This window comes from Corvus cornix, chromosome 4 (genome assembly GCF_000738735.6).
Source record: "Corvus cornix cornix isolate S_Up_H32 chromosome 4, ASM73873v5, whole genome shotgun sequence".
NCBI lineage: Eukaryota > Metazoa > Chordata > Aves > Passeriformes > Corvidae > Corvus > Corvus cornix.
Window position 1 is genome coordinate 30037205 of NC_046334.1, and position 16490 is coordinate 30053694.

At 40.3% G+C, this 16490-nt stretch overlaps 1 protein-coding gene across 1 annotated transcript in view; it reads left to right on the plus strand.

The window, feature by feature from the left end:
- The first annotated feature begins 540 nt into the window (after positions 1-540).
- Positions 541-16490, plus strand: part of PAPSS1 (3'-phosphoadenosine 5'-phosphosulfate synthase 1) — a 40031-nt gene continuing 24081 nt past the window's right edge. Inside the window, exons 1-5 of the mRNA XM_010411712.3 lie at positions 541-846; positions 8133-8247; positions 11319-11554; positions 12942-13080; positions 15216-15334. Of these exons, the coding sequence (XP_010410014.1) occupies positions 787-846; positions 8133-8247; positions 11319-11554; positions 12942-13080; positions 15216-15334 (669 nt within the window). The 5' untranslated portion in view covers positions 541-786. The remainder of the gene's footprint in view (positions 847-8132; positions 8248-11318; positions 11555-12941; positions 13081-15215; positions 15335-16490) is intronic.

Consider the following 16490-nt stretch of genomic DNA (forward strand, 5'->3'; position numbering starts at 1 on the left):
CGCATTAAGTGGAGAAGGTGGGGAGGACCACACTCAAGAGAGAACGTCTCCGCTATGCCGGCCGAGCGGAACGCCGCAGTGCAGAGCGGGTGGGAAGCACACCATCAATGAGGCTGGGAAAGACCTCTGGGGTCATCGAATCCAATCCGTGACCGAACATCACCTTGTCAACCAGACCATGGTACCCAGTGCCACATCCACTGTTTCCTTGAACACCTCCAGGGACGGTGACTCATCCCCTCCCCTGGGCAGCCCATTGTAGTATCTCATCACGCTTTCTGTGAAGAAATTCCTCTTCATGTCCAACCTACACCTCCCGTGGTGCAGCTTCAGGCTATTTCCTCTCGTTATCGCTTAGGACTATGTCCTCTTGAACGAAGCGAGCTGCCTTCGTGAGCGCAGGGCCGGGCCGCGGGGGGCGGCAGGGACACGGGCACAGACACCGAAAGCCACCGGAGCAGAAGCGGCGGCGGCGGAAGTGGCGGCCGCCGCCTCCCCGTGCACGTCACCGCGCGGCGCAGGCGCGTGGCGGGGCTGCCGTGGCTCTGTCTCCTCTCAGCCGCCTCCCTCCGTCCTTCCCTCTCTCCCTCTCTCCCTCCCTCCCTCCGTCCGTCCGTCCCTCCCTGCGGCTGCCGGGCCGCGGCTCCTCCCTGCACCACCTTTGGCCGAGTTGCGGGAGTGCGCAGACGGTACAGGTCTTCGGCGGCAGCGGCTTCATCCGCACCGAGCATCAGTCGGGAAGGCGCGTCCTCCTTCCCTTCCTCCTCTTCTCGCTGCCCTGCGGCCATGGAGCTGCCCGAGAGCCAGTGCAAGAAAGTCAAGCTGAGCAACAGGGAGCCGAGCTGGGTGAGCGGGCGGGCTGTGCGCCGGTGGGCAGGTGGGCGTGCGGGGGCAGAGGAGAAGGGAGGCAGAAGCGGCCGAGCGCCGTGGTGATGTGGCAGTGGGCGGCAGCGGGAGCCGGGACGGGGGGCTCCGTGCCGCGCTCCCCGCCCGGGGCCGCCTGTGGGGAAGGGCAGGGAACCCCTCTGGAGAGGACCCCGTGTCTGGAGGTTTCATCCCTGCCTCTTCCGCCGTGAGCCCTCGGCTTCCAGAGTTTTGGAAGAAGGAAGACTGAAGAATGTGATGTACAATGTGGCCATTCATAAACCTGGATTGGCCAAAGACTGGGGTTCTTTGTGTTGCGGGTGTTATGTGGAAAACTGTCGAGACAGGGCTTAAAAAAATCTAACCAAAGTCTTCATTCTTGTTCATAAAGATGGGGGAAGATCGGTTTACAGCAGAGACCAAAATGCAGCTATTTAGAAGAGACATTGCAGGCCTTTGGGAACATTTGATACCTCTGATGATGCAAGGCAAGCGAAAAAAAATGAAAGCGTGATTTCTTTCAATCAATGCTGAGTTGAAACAGGCAAGACATAAGATCCAGAAAACATTTGATACGAACGTAGCAGTGCATATCAGTCTTTGAAGTCTTGCTGTGAGTGGTGCAGGCCACAGCTCTCCAAATAAAAGCAGCTGTTGCCTGAAAAACAGTGAAGTTCGTATCGTACTGTTCGGTAGATGTTGTGCCTGACCAAGCCTCTTCCACTGTGTACAAGCTTAAACTTGTTTATGTAAGAGAGTAATCGGTAGGTTACATTCTTTCAATTCCACTAGGAAAAAGCAAAATCCAATGTTTAGAAGTTAGTGGAATAGACGATGTCTGTGTGGGGTTAACAAAGTGTATGCAAAAGTTACTCTGTATCATTTCCTTAGTCATCAGCAAAACCAAGATGGATTTGTCCAAACAAGGGAAATTCCTTAACAGACATTAAGTGTTTGCTGAGTTCAGTTGAGGTTTGCAACCCCCTCTATGCTACGTGGCAAGCAGAGGAAGTCTTCCGCTTCTCCCTTTTTCTTCAGAAGACCTCAACTGAAATGCTCTTTATAAACCAATAAGCTTCACCAGGAACAAAAATGCTACTGATTCACATGCTCCACAGGCAAATGTTCTGGCACTACTGGCTCTGCATCTGTTCAGCTGAGAGCAAAGTCAAAGCAACTTACCCTGGTGGAATTGGCAGCCCCTAGGAGAGTAGGCAGAGCCTTGTCTTTCAGAATTTCTCTGTGCTTCCAGTGCTATTCAGAATACACCTCTGTCTGTGGAAGTGCCCTTGCCAAGCCCGCCTCTGAGCACAGCAAACTCCCCAGTTACAGAGCACAGCATAGCCACAGACACTGCCATTACACTGGCTTGATAGGGAGATGTGTGGAACACTTTCTTTAGAGTGGTTTGGCTAACACGACTGAGCTGTTGCGTCAGTTTGCAGGTGGGTCCGAATGAGACCTTGCTCCAGTTCTTGTTTCTGAGAGCATATTCAGTGGAGTAAATTCTGACTTCATTTTTTATCCATCCCCTCTGATGCCAGCCTGTGAGTCCCCTCCAGCACTGGTCAATAAGCTGTCTCTGCCTTTGGTCATGCTGGTACTGCAGCAGGTGGCAGGCAAAGACACACTTCTTAATAATATCTTTACCACTGAATTGCTTGTATCCACAGTACTGTAGGAGATTCTGGGTGATTGCTGCTGCTGTGATCTTTCAAACTGTCCCAGCTTTAGAGCACCTGGCAAAGGGGAGCTGGTCTGTGTCAGTGGCAGGAGAGCATGAATTTGGCAGGTCGGGTGGTGCTTTGTGCGGAGGTGTTTAAGTGCCTTATTGTATCGGTATCACCATGACAAATTGCCTTCTAGTGGGCAATAATTGTAAGGATCCAAGTAAGAATTCTTGTTGTAGGTGGGAAAAAATGTAATGCTGTAGGTTATGGCAAAATATGGATTGGGGGAATTGTTAAGTTTTTAAAAGATTAAAAGATATTATTGCTCAGATATAATTTCTGGGTTTGCCCTTCTTTCCCAAGCACAGTTGTCGAAATCAAAGCACAGATTTTCAAACCAGAATTTGAGAAAGTAGCTAATGGAAGATATTCCTGACAGATCTTTTGGTCCTGAAACCTCATATAAATATGTGGTTATAGCCTCTGTGGTAGCTGAATTTTTGTGTTGGAACCATGTTTGTTTTCCTTGCTTGTGTTTGTATGTAGTCAAAAAAATGGGCACTGTTCTCCATGCACTTGAGTTGCTGTTTGGTTGTTGAGCAGAACACTTTGCAGGGAAAAAAAGAAAACTACTCATTTGGTTATCAGTGCTGAATAATAAATGTCATAAAAATGTGTTGTTATCAGGGTATCCCTGGTTTATAAGAGGCACATGGTGAGCAAGTTAACAAATGACCTAAAGATCGTCTCTTATGACTGGGAAATGAGAAAGGCATTGAAAGTTAAGACTGCACTTCAGAGGGGGGCTGCATGTGTTGCTTTTGCTAGCTTATGGGACTTCTTAGCGTGGGGAAACCAACACTGTCATCTTAGAGCAGAAGGATATGGAATTAGTCGCAGTTTCTTTGGTATATATGGTTTGTATGGAAACCATGTCTGTTGTTTTCTGATACTTCCAGCTTCAAGCTGTCCCAAGTTGGTGCTGCAGCTTGGGGAGTCTGCTTGCCATGGAAAGATTTACTTCCTTCCCCGAGGTGTCGCTTTGTGAGAACTTAAAATTTGATATTGATTTAGAAGTACAATATTTCATTGTTACTTGAAAGTAATGAAGAATAAATTCAGCTTATGCCACTGTATATGCCATCTGTCTGTTAACCATAGAACAATTAAGCAATAATCTCTTCTTTTGGCTTTCTTTCGGTATTGGCATTGCAACTTGGGTTTGCTTTCCGTGATCTGGATGCCTGTCTGTGTTCTTGCATCAAAGGTGTTTGGCACTGATAGTCTGATTTGGCTTTGGCAATAAAAAAATGTAGGCGTAACTGGGCAAAACATCAAGAAAGATAAGAAAAAAAAAAAAGGGTCATCTCAGGAAGTCTGTATGTAGAGAAGTTGACAGAGTTAGTATTTCCTTTTGACCCATATCATCTTTCTTTCTTTTGTTGCTGTGGTTCCTGGATGTCTGTAGTCATTCATTTCCTTGGTTAACTACCTGCAAAGCTAAAATTTACCTTCATGCCAGAAAAAGTGAACAGCAGAGTTACCCTTCCTTCTTTATCGTTGCAGCTCTCCAGTGCACATCTATGAAAGGATTTCTTTAATACCACTTTTTTTTTACTTCAATACAAAGATGTTTGCCTGTTAGAGCAATTTTGATTTCATGAGAGAAACAAACCAGCATAGTGGGGGAGGAGAAAGGAAGGATATGTCAGCATTCTCAGCTGATATTACTGCTATAATGAAACACAGTGGACTGAAGCACTATTTCTGTTTAATGTGGTGAAGTAGGAGAGAAAATATTAAGATGCAGTGTTTGTCTACTTAATGCAGAAGCAGTGTGTTGCAGGGTGGAAGACATTTTTGTGGGGATGTCAGAGTGGAAGTATGCAATGGTTTTAAAAAAAGCAGATAAACCTTGGTGTTTAATGCCTTCTTTTTCATTAGCCCCTTTACAAAAATGTAACGTGTCCTTTCAGCAGGGACTACTATAGTGAATGTAATTAGGCTTAGAATTTTAAAATAGCTTCTTCAAAGAATACTTGCTCATCACATTGAGTTTTTCTATAGCATGTTTTCTTGTGTCTCATTTCTTTTAACATTGTTAATATAGATCTCCAAGGTGAGAGATGCTTTGATATAGTGTAAAAGGAAATGACTGTTCTTTATGTCTGGTATCATTTTGGGTGGCCATTTAATTTCATCTGTTGATAGTCATCAAATTTTATGTACAAGAATTTGAAGACTGGCTAAATAATTTAAGAGCACAAACAATATGTGCCAGTGAGTATTTTTTTGTGCCACATCAATATTTGTAGTAGGGTGTATGTCAGGGATAGTAGTTAAAAGCCCGGGTTGTTGAAGATCCAGTGTTCAGCTTGTCCCGCTTTTTATGCTCGGTGGTGTGGGCAAATCATATGGAAGCAAATTATTTGATGGGAAATGGACATAATTAGGGAACTACTTTTTTTTTTTTTTTTTTACAGCAGCAGGGAGTGACTTGCTAAATTATTAACTTTTTAGAGCACCTCTCTAAAAGGCAGTTTTCTATCGGAAGATAAGGGGGATTTGGCCAGGATTAGTACTGAGCAGTCTTGTTTGTATGCCTGCACACAGATACAGAAAATGGGGCAGCTGGTAACCAGCAGGCATGTTTTGAGAGCATGCAGACTCTTTGAGCACTTCAACCTTTAGTCTTAGATGCCTGCTTCTGAAGTACAGGTGGATTATTGTCCCTCTGCTCGGCTTGCTGGCTGCTCCTCTGCACTTGTGTGCCTTGTCCTCTAGCAGTCAATTGGTCTTCTCATTGCTGTGATTCCTCATCTCTGCTAAGTAGATATTCATACTTTTTTTCATAAAAGTTGTGTCTTTTTCATCATTTTAAGAATCCCTCTGGCCTGCTTCCTCGGGGTTTGATGTGTTCTGTAAACCTAGTGTAATAGCCTGAGTAGTTTCATTACTGCTTTCCTAGTTCTGGAAAAGAGAGAAAACTGATCTAATTTATGGAATATGGACTGGAAGACGTCTCCTTGGATGAGACATTTGACCTCCAATGTTCGAGTCTGATAATAGTCTTGTTGCCAGGCATCAAAAGCAAAGCATGTGTGGGTTTATGTCTTAATGTAAGAGAGCTTACTGAGACAGTGGCATGGGATTTGTGCTTTGAGACTGCTGTTTATCCAGTGCCTGGTACAATACAGTACAACTGGAATTAATGGGAGAGAATGTAGCTATTACTGTATTAGTTTGAATGGCTGTGTACATTCATTATGCACTATATATCTTTTAATTGAAGCACTTCAATTATTTTTGTTGGTTTTAACTTCACAATTTGTGCATTTGCTCACTGAGATCTCCAATTTTATGTAGTGCATAATTGTTCCTGCTGTAAAAAGAAAGACTGACTTTTTGACTTCTGGTTTTAGTCAGCTGTATTGCAATGACTTTGTGCCCAAAACAGCTTTGTTTTAGGAGATAAATTATTTGAAGATAACATGATCAGCTAGGTTAACTTCATTTTGTATGGTTATAACCTGTTTGCAGGTGGTGGTTTCTTCTGGGTTGGTATTCAGTGTTCATCTAATTTTAGTTGCTGAACTATCACCACCGAATTACAGAGGTATTGTATTTAAAACCTGAACATAGATTCTTACCTTGAGTTTCTGTTTGTATTAACTATGAGCCTAGTCATGTATAGAAGTGGGGACATACAATCGCACAAATTCATTATTTCCAATTAAGTTATAGATAAACCTTTGAATAGATGTAGCAGCAGTCCTTGAATCCACAAGTAGATACCATGTTTTTGTTAATTCTACTTTTTGATGTTTCTCTGTGAAACTATGAACAGCTCTCTGCTAGTACTCCATAGAGGAATATAGTCCCTACTTTCTTTTATATTAAATATACTGGATGTTTTCTTTTTCAACTGGCGCTGATACAATGATGAAAGAGAAGATAGTGCAAGATGTTTGCAAGCAAGGGAAGCCAAAGCAGCATTACAGATACCACTAATCCCTCTCATCCCTCACCCCCCAGCCCCCTGCTCTTTTTTTAAAGTCTTCTCTTTTGTTTGCTCATCCGTGGTCTGGCAATCTAAGGTCTTGATCTTTCACAAACAAAATTAATATAGCCAGATACCATTAAAGTCGAAGATCAGCCAAGGCTGATCTTCCTGTGGGCTCTCTGACTTTAGATTGTGAAATGTGTTTGACAACACTGTCATCTTACTGGAGATATTTGTAGAGCAGGTTATTAGGATGAGCAGTTTTAAGAAACTCTGTAACCGGCTTTGTTTAAATTAAAAGTATAGGAAAAATATCCCATATTTTAGAATAAATTCTTTAAAAAGTTCCTTGAAATAGTACTTCCTTTAAACATTTAGACTCTATGATAACTGTGTCTTGTCTGGAGACAGATGATGCCATATATAAAGGCACTTGTTTAACTGAAAATTGGGAGAGATGTGTGTAGTTTGCAATGAAAAGGCCTCTTAGGAGTTAAAAATGAGCCAAAGAGCCAGTGCCACCAAATTTGTCAGGCATGATTTGCCCTTAGTGAAGCCAGGTTGGATGTCACAAATCACTTCCTTACTTTCTGTGTGTCTTGGCTTAGTTTCTATGAACTTCTGCTCCGTGATCTTGGTGGGCAGAGAAGTGAGACTGGTGGGTTTGTAGTTGCTCAGGTCTTCCTTATTTTGCTTTTTAAAAATGGGCTTATGTTCCTCTTTTTCCAACATCACCTGACTGCTGTGACTCCTCAAATATGATGGATCGTGGCTTAGCCACATCCTCCACCAGTTCACTAAGGAGCTACAGATGCATCTCATCCGGTCCCATGGACCTGTGCACTTTCAGGCTCCTTAGATGGCCTTGAACCTGGTCTTCTCCTACTGTGGGCAGTGGTTCTTCATTCTCCCAGTCCCTGCATTTGCCTTTCACGACTTGGGTGGTGTGACTGGAGCACTTGTCAGTGAAGACTGAGGCAAGAAAAGTCATTGACTGTTTCAGCCTTCCCTATGTCTCTGGTAACCATGTGTCCCTTTTCCTTTCAGAGAGGGCCCACCTTTTCCCTAGTCTTCCACCCTCTGTAGAATTCCTTTCTGTGTTTGTGTCCAGGAGTTTCTTGTTCATCTATGCAGGTTTCCTGGCTTTTTTGCCTGACCTCCTCTTTGTTGGGATGCATCACTCTTGAGCTTGGAGGAGGTGATCCTTGAATATCAACCCATTTTCTTGGGTTTCCATTCAGGGCTTTATCCCATGGTACTCTACTAAGCAGATCCCCAAAATTACTTGGATAGAAGTCAAGGTCTAGCAGTTCATCTGTCTATTTTGTAGTTGATTTTTCTTAAACAAGTTTTATTTGAAAGTAGTAGTTGATTAACCTGTCAGTCCCAAGCTTGAAGTAGCACGAGGGATGTGGTAGGCTATGGGTGACTGTTCTAATTTCCTGTGTCTCCTTTGGTCCATGCTGGAGCTGATGGAATGGGTATTGGTTTTACTTCCATTTTTCTGTCTCCAAGTCTTTCTCTGTGAATGAACTTGTTTGCTTTGCCAACTCACAGTGTATCAATCAAAGACTTATCAATGACTTCTTTTACAGGGAATGCAAAGGGCAACCAATGTTACCTACCAAGCTCATCATGTCAGCAGGAATAAGAGAGGCCAAGTGGTAGGAACAAGAAGTGGTTTTCGTGGATGCACAGTCTGGTTAACAGGTATGGCCGTGGATTTCTGAGGATCCTTTTGTTTTAGTACTCTTTTGAAAAGCTACTTAGCTGTAGCTCTTTTTTGCATGCAGAGTTGAATGTTTGTGAAATCTAAGACCTTGATGCAATTTTATTGCTATTTTTAGGTAGACTAGCAGGAAATTGCTTTGGGATAAATAGTAACTTAAAAATGTGTTTTGTTCAGTGCTCTGGGAGGGTTGTTTTTTGGTACTGTCTGCTACTTCTGGTTGAGTTTTGGAATGTATGGGGCTTTTTGTTTTCCTTGTGTGTGTTGCCTTTTTTTTTTCTTGCTCCTTGTTTTAACCAATTCTGTCTCTTTGTACCATCCATTTTATCTATTTTGAAATGAAATGCAACGTTTTTTAAGAGTCTGTATGTCTAGGTCTTTTCTGTAAAAGCCTCTTCTCTTTGGATTGTTCTTGTCTCCTTGGTTTGAAATAAAATTTCAACATAAACCCGTGCCTTTGGACAGCAATTGCATATTTAGGCAATGCATACTGGGACTTATTTTTGAAATCAGCTCTGTGGGGGTTTTTTTGTAAATAGAGGCGGTAAATACATTCTGGAAGATATTTTTTGTTTTGTAACAGTGAGGGAATTTTTTTGTTCTATCTTTCAAAGTTTTTGGAAGCTTTAAAATATTTCCCTTAAAGTTTTCTTTTAGTTAAAACTGGTAATAAAAAAAATATAGCAAAATATGTCATTTAATTGGTTGTAAACCATTTAGAACACTGCTGCATTGCAACATAAAAAATCTTCACAGAGTATTAGAGAAACTTACTACATTCAGTACAACTGGTTTCCACTAGTGTTACTAAACGTGTGTGAAATGTAAAGCAGTCATTGATAACAAACTGCTGAGAGCCATTCCAAAGAGATTTGATACAGTGGCTTGCTGTCATGTATTTCTTTGGGAAAAGAATGGAGCCCTTTCTCTCCCTGTTTCCATCACATAGCTCCAGCCTCTCTGTCAATGCTTGAATGATCTGGTGGGCTGCCTTTCTGTTTCTTCTGGTAATTCATTAATCTAATTTTGAAAAAGGTCATGATAAAAATGTTTTCTCAATTCTCTATATGGCAACATTTCCCAGTCAATGTTCTTTTTAAACAAATGTAATCTTAATGCCCAATTTCCTTCTTTTTTCAGGAAGAAGGGTGGTGGTAAAATATCAAGAATGTGTGTGGGAAGCTAGGTTATTGAACATGTTTGAGCAGTAATGTGAAAGGGTGAAAAGGACTGTAGGCATTGAAGTAAGCAATATTAACCATTCTAGAGCTGTGCAAATGTGAGTTTCAAAATTCTGATAGGTGTTAGAATAAAATCTGAAATACTGGTACACTCCAAGATTCTCTGACTTTGTCAGCACTCACGGAGTGGGAGTGTATGGAAAGATCTTTCAGGGATCGCTTTTCAGTTTTCAAGGTAACCTTTATTTGAGAGCTCTGTTTTAATGAATGCTGAGTTAGAGGGTCCTAGTAAAGAAAACTGAGGAATGTAGCAAAAAAAAGGAAAAACATTGCTTTCATGTGTAAAGTAATATGCAATCTTTAGAGTGTAAGTTATATCAAAGACTTGTCAGCTCCAAGACTGTTTTTAAATTCATTAATGTATAACCTTAACTTCTGCAATTCATTACATGTTGCAGACCAAATGATGTGTGAAAAGCTAGAGCGTTTGAGCAAATAGCAAGCTAGATGTGGGGACAGAAACAGCAAGTCAAAGACTGCATCAGTGAGAAGCAAATGATGAAGTTGATGAAATCTTATTTTGGACTGTTGTGCCTATTTTCTATAATGGGGGTGTACTTAATTGCTGCCAAAAGAGCACTGTTCTGTTTCCTGCCTTGTGTTCCTTCTCTTGCCTTGCACATACTGTACTGCTTGCCCAACTCAACACTGAGCTGATTCATCTTGGGAAATCATCACTGAACTTAGCACAGCCTCCCCACATACACACAAAGGGAGAAAAAGGGAAAATACCCCATGGGTGTGTGGGTGGGCGAGATTAGCAAACTGAGTTGGCTAATGGGCACCAGAGGAAGCAATGCAACGACTCCTTTTCTTTAAGTTACCCTGAACATCTTAAGCTGTCAAGGTTTCCTCTGCACTTTGTGTTTTCTTAGGAATGGTTGCTATCCTTTGCGATAGATGTCTTGGAAGTAACACCAAGCTGCTGTTTTGTGTGATTTTTTTGTTTTTCTCCATTCTTTGAGAGTTAAAATAAATCTTAATCGCCACTAATAAAAACATTTTTCTTCACCCAGTTGTGCTACTGTTTTTAGACTACCATTACCCCCTTTTTTTTTTTCTCACTCAAAGGGTAAATCTCATCTTATGAAGATCTGAGTTTGTGCTCCACTTACAAATTGACTTCTTGGTATAAGCAGAAGCATGTGCTCCAGATAAATTGAAATCTAGTCTGGAAAAATTATTTAAATAAATTTCCAAATTAAAGTGAACAGTGGACTTTTTAGGGCCAGCAAAGGTTTGTTGCCAAGGATTCTAAATTAGAACAGAGTTTGATAGTACAATTTCCTTTTCTTGTTGCTATCACACGCTGATTAGTGGAGCATCACTGCTGTGTGTGAGTCTTGAGTGAGTCAGTGGTGTCTAATTCAGTGCTGTCATTCTGCAAGGAGTAAGAACAGAGTGTGATTTTGGCCTGATTCCATTTCTTTTGTTGACTGAAATTCACTTCAATGTGACATCTTCCTCTTGTATAAATGTGAGATTGTAACTGTGTTTGGTTTCTGAATTAAGTTTGCTCAGGTAGTAATAATTGCCAGTAGCACTAGGGAAAGTGCACCGTCTCTATAAGCAGCAGCAGCAGAGCTCAAGGTCAAACTCTTACCTGCTTCAAATTGCACACTTAACTTTGTGCCTTTCTCTCTATACCTATTATCTGTATAAAAGCCACTTGGCTTATATTCCAAGTAAGCTTATCTATAAAAGGCATTGCTGCTGATGCCTGTTGCTTTGGAGTTTTCATAATATGCATGTACTACAATTTGACTTAACCTGTTTCTATGCTGATAGCATATTATTATTGAATATTTTAGGTCTATCTGGTGCTGGGAAGACTACAGTGAGCATGGCACTGGAGGAGTATTTAGTATGCCATGGTATTCCATGCTACACATTGGATGGTGACAATATTCGCCAAGGCCTTAATAAGAATCTGGGTTTCACACCAGAAGATAGAGAAGAAAATGTTCGTCGTATTGCTGAAGTTGCTAAATTGTTTGCAGATGCTGGTTTGGTGTGCATTACTAGTTTCATCTCTCCTTATGCTCAGGTAAGTGTGAAAAACCTCTGGATGAAGTGTAGGGAAAATACAAAATGCAAAATGTCACTGAGAATTCTAGTTACAGAAATCGCTTTCTGAACTTAGCCAGAATTAAATACTTACTTGCTTTTTTTGGTGATGTTTGTGCTTTATGGAGGTGATTACTCAAAACAGAAATACTAATCTTAAATATAAAATGTTTACATTAGTTCTATAACTGGAACTATCCTTCAGTCCATTAAACAGAATTATTATTCTAATATTACAAACAAGCTCAAATGATGTTCCAAGAAAGACTCTTAAAATTGCAATATCTTGTTTGATCCATGTAGATTCCAGTACTTTATAAATATGAAGACTAGGTGTACACTTAACCTGAAGACTCAGTTAAATTGTTTTTATAAGCAATTTTTCCTTTAGTGAATGAACAGTGAGAGCTTTATTTTTACCAGGTGGCTTAAGGGAGAAGTGTTTTAATTGCTTGTAGGTTCTTTTTACTTTATTTCATGTTGTGTATACAACATGATATTATGTAATACTGAAAATTAACGTAAATCCACTTTCACATTGTTTTGTGAAGACTGTTTTCATCCGTGCATGAGAACCTGGAGGGGAGAGACAAAAAGGGTGTGTGAACACCCAAGTATCTTGAAGAATGACCCAGGGACTTTAAGCCTAGGTGTTTCATGACATGAGAATGTGTTGTTTCTTTGGTTAGTGTGGTACAAACAGTTCTTCTGATAATAATTTGGGGAACTCAAATCCTACAGTAAAACAGAAGTCTCTAGATATGAGGAAAATAACTAATAAAATAAACAGTATTTGGTAAGAGAAGATTTTAGTGGATTTTGGAAGGCTTTTTTTTTTTCTCTGAATGAAAGCCACCAATATTGTTCCAATGCTTGGCAAGCCATAAAAATAATACAATAAAAATAAAATAATACAAATAATACAATATTTTGACTACACAAGTCTTGTCAGTTTAAGGAATGTAGGGAAAACTGGTGCTTGGGAGAGAAGGGTGGTTGTATCAGGAGCAGCAGGTAACACCTCCTCCTGGCTGTACTCAGCTAGGCAGATGTAATTCCTCAGACATATATGCATGGGTAGAGAAAATCCTGCATTCTACTGGCTGGGTTTGGTTCTGTTTTTTCTAATATATCAAGTTTAATGTAAAATATCTCACATCATCCTGTCAGCTTTTACCATGTGATGTACTGTAGCCAGAGTGATATAGCTTGCAGGGCATCTGTTAATCAAATCACATTTCTTTTTTCCAACTTTGAAAGCTTGCTTACGTTGTGCTGTCAGCTTCTTTAAAATGAACTTCAAAGGCAAAACCAAGTAACAATATGTGGGGGCAACCTTTTAGGATTTTTCTTCTGTTTTCTTTCAGGATCGTAATAATGCCAGACGAATTCATGAAGGGGCAAGTTTGCCTTTTTTTGAAGTATTTGTGGATGCTCCATTGCATGTCTGTGAGCAGAGGGATGTTAAAGGACTCTATAAGAAAGCCAGGGCTGGAGAAATTAAAGGTGAACCTAGATGTAATCACATCTTTCTGCATAAGTGAAACATTGGTGTAATCTGACTCCATGTAAGTGGATGTGCTCAAGTCTGAGTGTACCACCCTTAAAAAGAGCATGGATGCAGGACAGGACTGAGAAGAAAATTGAAATTTACTTCTAACTCATGGAACTGACTAGTTAAATGTGTAGGACTATGAAAGGGTAAAAGTGGCTAACCTCACACAAGGAAAAACCTTGAGCACATTAAAGGTTGCAATAGAAACCATGTAATGATGGAGGATTAGTCTGTCTCCTTTGTGTGTCCATTGACTAGTAAAAAAAGAGCCTGATTCTTTCTAAAGTCTTTGAAGAACTGCATTGGTTGCTAGTTTCTTCCAAAAAGTTGCTAGTTCCTTCCAAGAAGTAAAGTAAGGCTATTGTCTACCTGTAAAGACCATTAAGAAGACTTCAAAAAATACTAACTTTTACTTCTAAATTAGTGTTCTATTCTAGTGCCCATGAACATTATTTCCTATTCTCACCCTCAGGTCAAGATTTAAGTATAAACTGCAATAAAAAAACCTCAGCTGTGCAATCATACATTGCAAGTATTGTTTCAAGTGCTGCTTTGCTCTGTGTTACATTGTAGTTTGCAGAGGCTGATGATAGCTAGATCTGTGTTTAGTAGCAAAGTAGTTTTTAAACTAATCACTTTTGGGGAGTTTGCAGATGCTGTATGAATTCACTGTTAATCAAAAGTGATATAAAATTGAAGAAATCTAAGACATTCCATATGAGTGATACTTGACTATCACTCATACTATTTGCTTGATACTTCTAGTACTACAGAATATTTCATGTAACACCAGGAATAAATAAAGCTGAACTAAGATTTGTTCAAAATCAAAGCAAGGTGGCTTGACCTGACATGATACAAAGGTACAGTTCTATACAGAATGCTTATTTGTGCCATAGAATATCCCTAGTATTTTTTTAATTTTACAAGCCCCATAATGGAATTGTGTTCCTGTAGAAGTGGTAGAGAAGTAAACAGTGCCTGAGTAAGCTACAAGTTGGTGTAGCAGTGGCTGTATCTCATGACCTATCTGATATATGAAGGATGAAAATTAAATGACCTTGCCAGTTCATGAGGCATGTCAGCAACTGTTATCTTCTTTTTCTCTGGCAATGGTAATGGGACACTTTCTTCGCCTGCTGTTCCCACTCCTCTGGTAATCAGATCCTTCTAAAGGATACAGGTTTTGGAAAAGTTACCAGCCTCCTTTATCACATGGGGTACTGCAGTAATTGATATTTTTCTTAGTTGAGGAGCTAAACTACTAATTTTGAGGGTATTTAAATCTGAAGTGAAAAACTGGAGTTCTGCTGTTTGCATTTGCACTTGTGGGGGACACAGCTGTTCAGTTGTTGAAGCCCAGTTGATATTCCTGATGCAGATCTGACCTGTAGTGCTTATACACTTTGCCTTTGGGCTTGATTTTTCCTCGTTTATGCATGAGTGGTTAGAATCCCCATGATTTCAAAGCAGATTGCAAGCTAAGTAGGCCAGAACAAGTGTCACCGGTGGCTTGTACAGTCTGTGACAGCTATTATAACTATAATAAGCACACTCATCAATCTTACATTAGCAGCTACCTTGAGATGAGTGTATTAGCTAAACTAATGTAATAGGTGTTGAAATTCCTTACTTCAGAGTACTGCTAGGTGGTATGAGTGTAAATGTCCATATATACTGGATGTTCATAATATTTTTTCATCTTTTATTTTTTTTTAAGAGCAGCAATCAGCTGCTAATGAAGGACAGTGGATGGATTACTAACTCTGGGTTGATATGCACAGTTCTTCCGTCAGTGCTCTTTTCTTTATTCACAGTAAAAATCAAATAGCTTCACCAAGAAAAAAGTGCTACGTATGTACTGCAGAATGCTGAAGTTTGATGCAGTCAGATAGTATGATTAGCAAAGTGTCTGATAAAGAAAAAACCTGCTGACTTCCCTAAGAAATCCTGTATTAAGGAATCTAAAACTCCATGTTCTTGCCTGTTGTGTTGGTTTATGTATAGAAAACTGTCTGTGAATGGCGTTAAAATGGAGTCATCTTTTGGAAGAAGTCACCTAATATTTTTGTCTTATGTTCTGTAGGTTTTACTGGGATTGACTCTGAGTATGAAAAACCAGAAGCCCCAGAGCTTGTGCTGAAAACAGATTCCTGTGATGTGAATGATTGTATACAACAAGTTGTGGAACTTCTTCAAGAGAGGGTGAGCAGAAATGGAGACATATCTTAGAAACTTTTTTTTTTAAGTATTTGTACCTGCAATATGAATGTAAGTACTGGGAAAAACAAAGACAATTTGAGAGTTAAAGGCTTATGCATCTTTCAATTCAAACTTTTAAACTTGTCCTATTGTGTGTTTCCTTTTTAAACCTGAACATTGCACAACATTGATCTCCAAGTGAAATAAGATTTGGACAAGTGGAAAATTAATTTATATCAATAACAGGAAGGAAGAGAAACCTGTCTCAGTTTTTACAGAACCAACAGTGAATGCTGACTTAAAAATGCTAGCAACCAATTTTAAGAGTCTGAGTTTTTTATGTTGTCTCTGTAGTGTACAAGTTAATATACACTGCAGATGTGAAGAGACAGGCTTGCACTTACACATTATTTGATCTCACTTAAATAGGGGCTGCTGTGCTTGTGTCTGCTTTCCCTTGTTTCCACTGTTTTTCTTGCACTAGTAAAAGTGGTCCTGCAATTGTGTAATGAGCAGCTCAGGAAGCTGATCTTCTTGGCATGGCTGAGTTGAGTTTATGGTTCATAGCTTCTGAAAAGGTAGGTCTATTTCCTTGTTCGTGCCTGCAATTTACACCATTCCTTTTCAAGTCTCCGGGCCTTCTCCTTTTGCCTGATAAGTGGATTCAGCTAATTATCCAACCTAAAAAACCCCACCCCCCACAAACCCCACACAGAAAACAAAACAAATAGACAAAAAAAACCCCCAAACCCAACACTAAAAGTGAAGGCAGCCAAGAGATGACTTTATCCTCTTGAAACCATACCCCTAGAATTTGCTAATCTTCATGTAGAAGAAATGTGTTTCCTTACATTATCTATAGTCAGTGGGTAGTGGATGACATTCCAGACAACTATTTATTTTAATTGAGATACTCTTGCAGACAATTACTCATGCTTTTTTATGTGAGTTGGATGTTCTGGAAATTTAGGGTATAGGCAGTAGTTTGAGTAAAGCTCCACCAAGTGTTGAAGTTGATAAAAGCAAAAGAGCTCATCATGTAGCCAGCATGGAGTTAGTTTTAACCCTCTGTGTAAGTACAGCTCTGGAGAGATTTGGTCTCTTGTATTGAAATTTTCAAGAAAACTGCTCATGGATGACTGGTTGCTCAGAGTTGCTC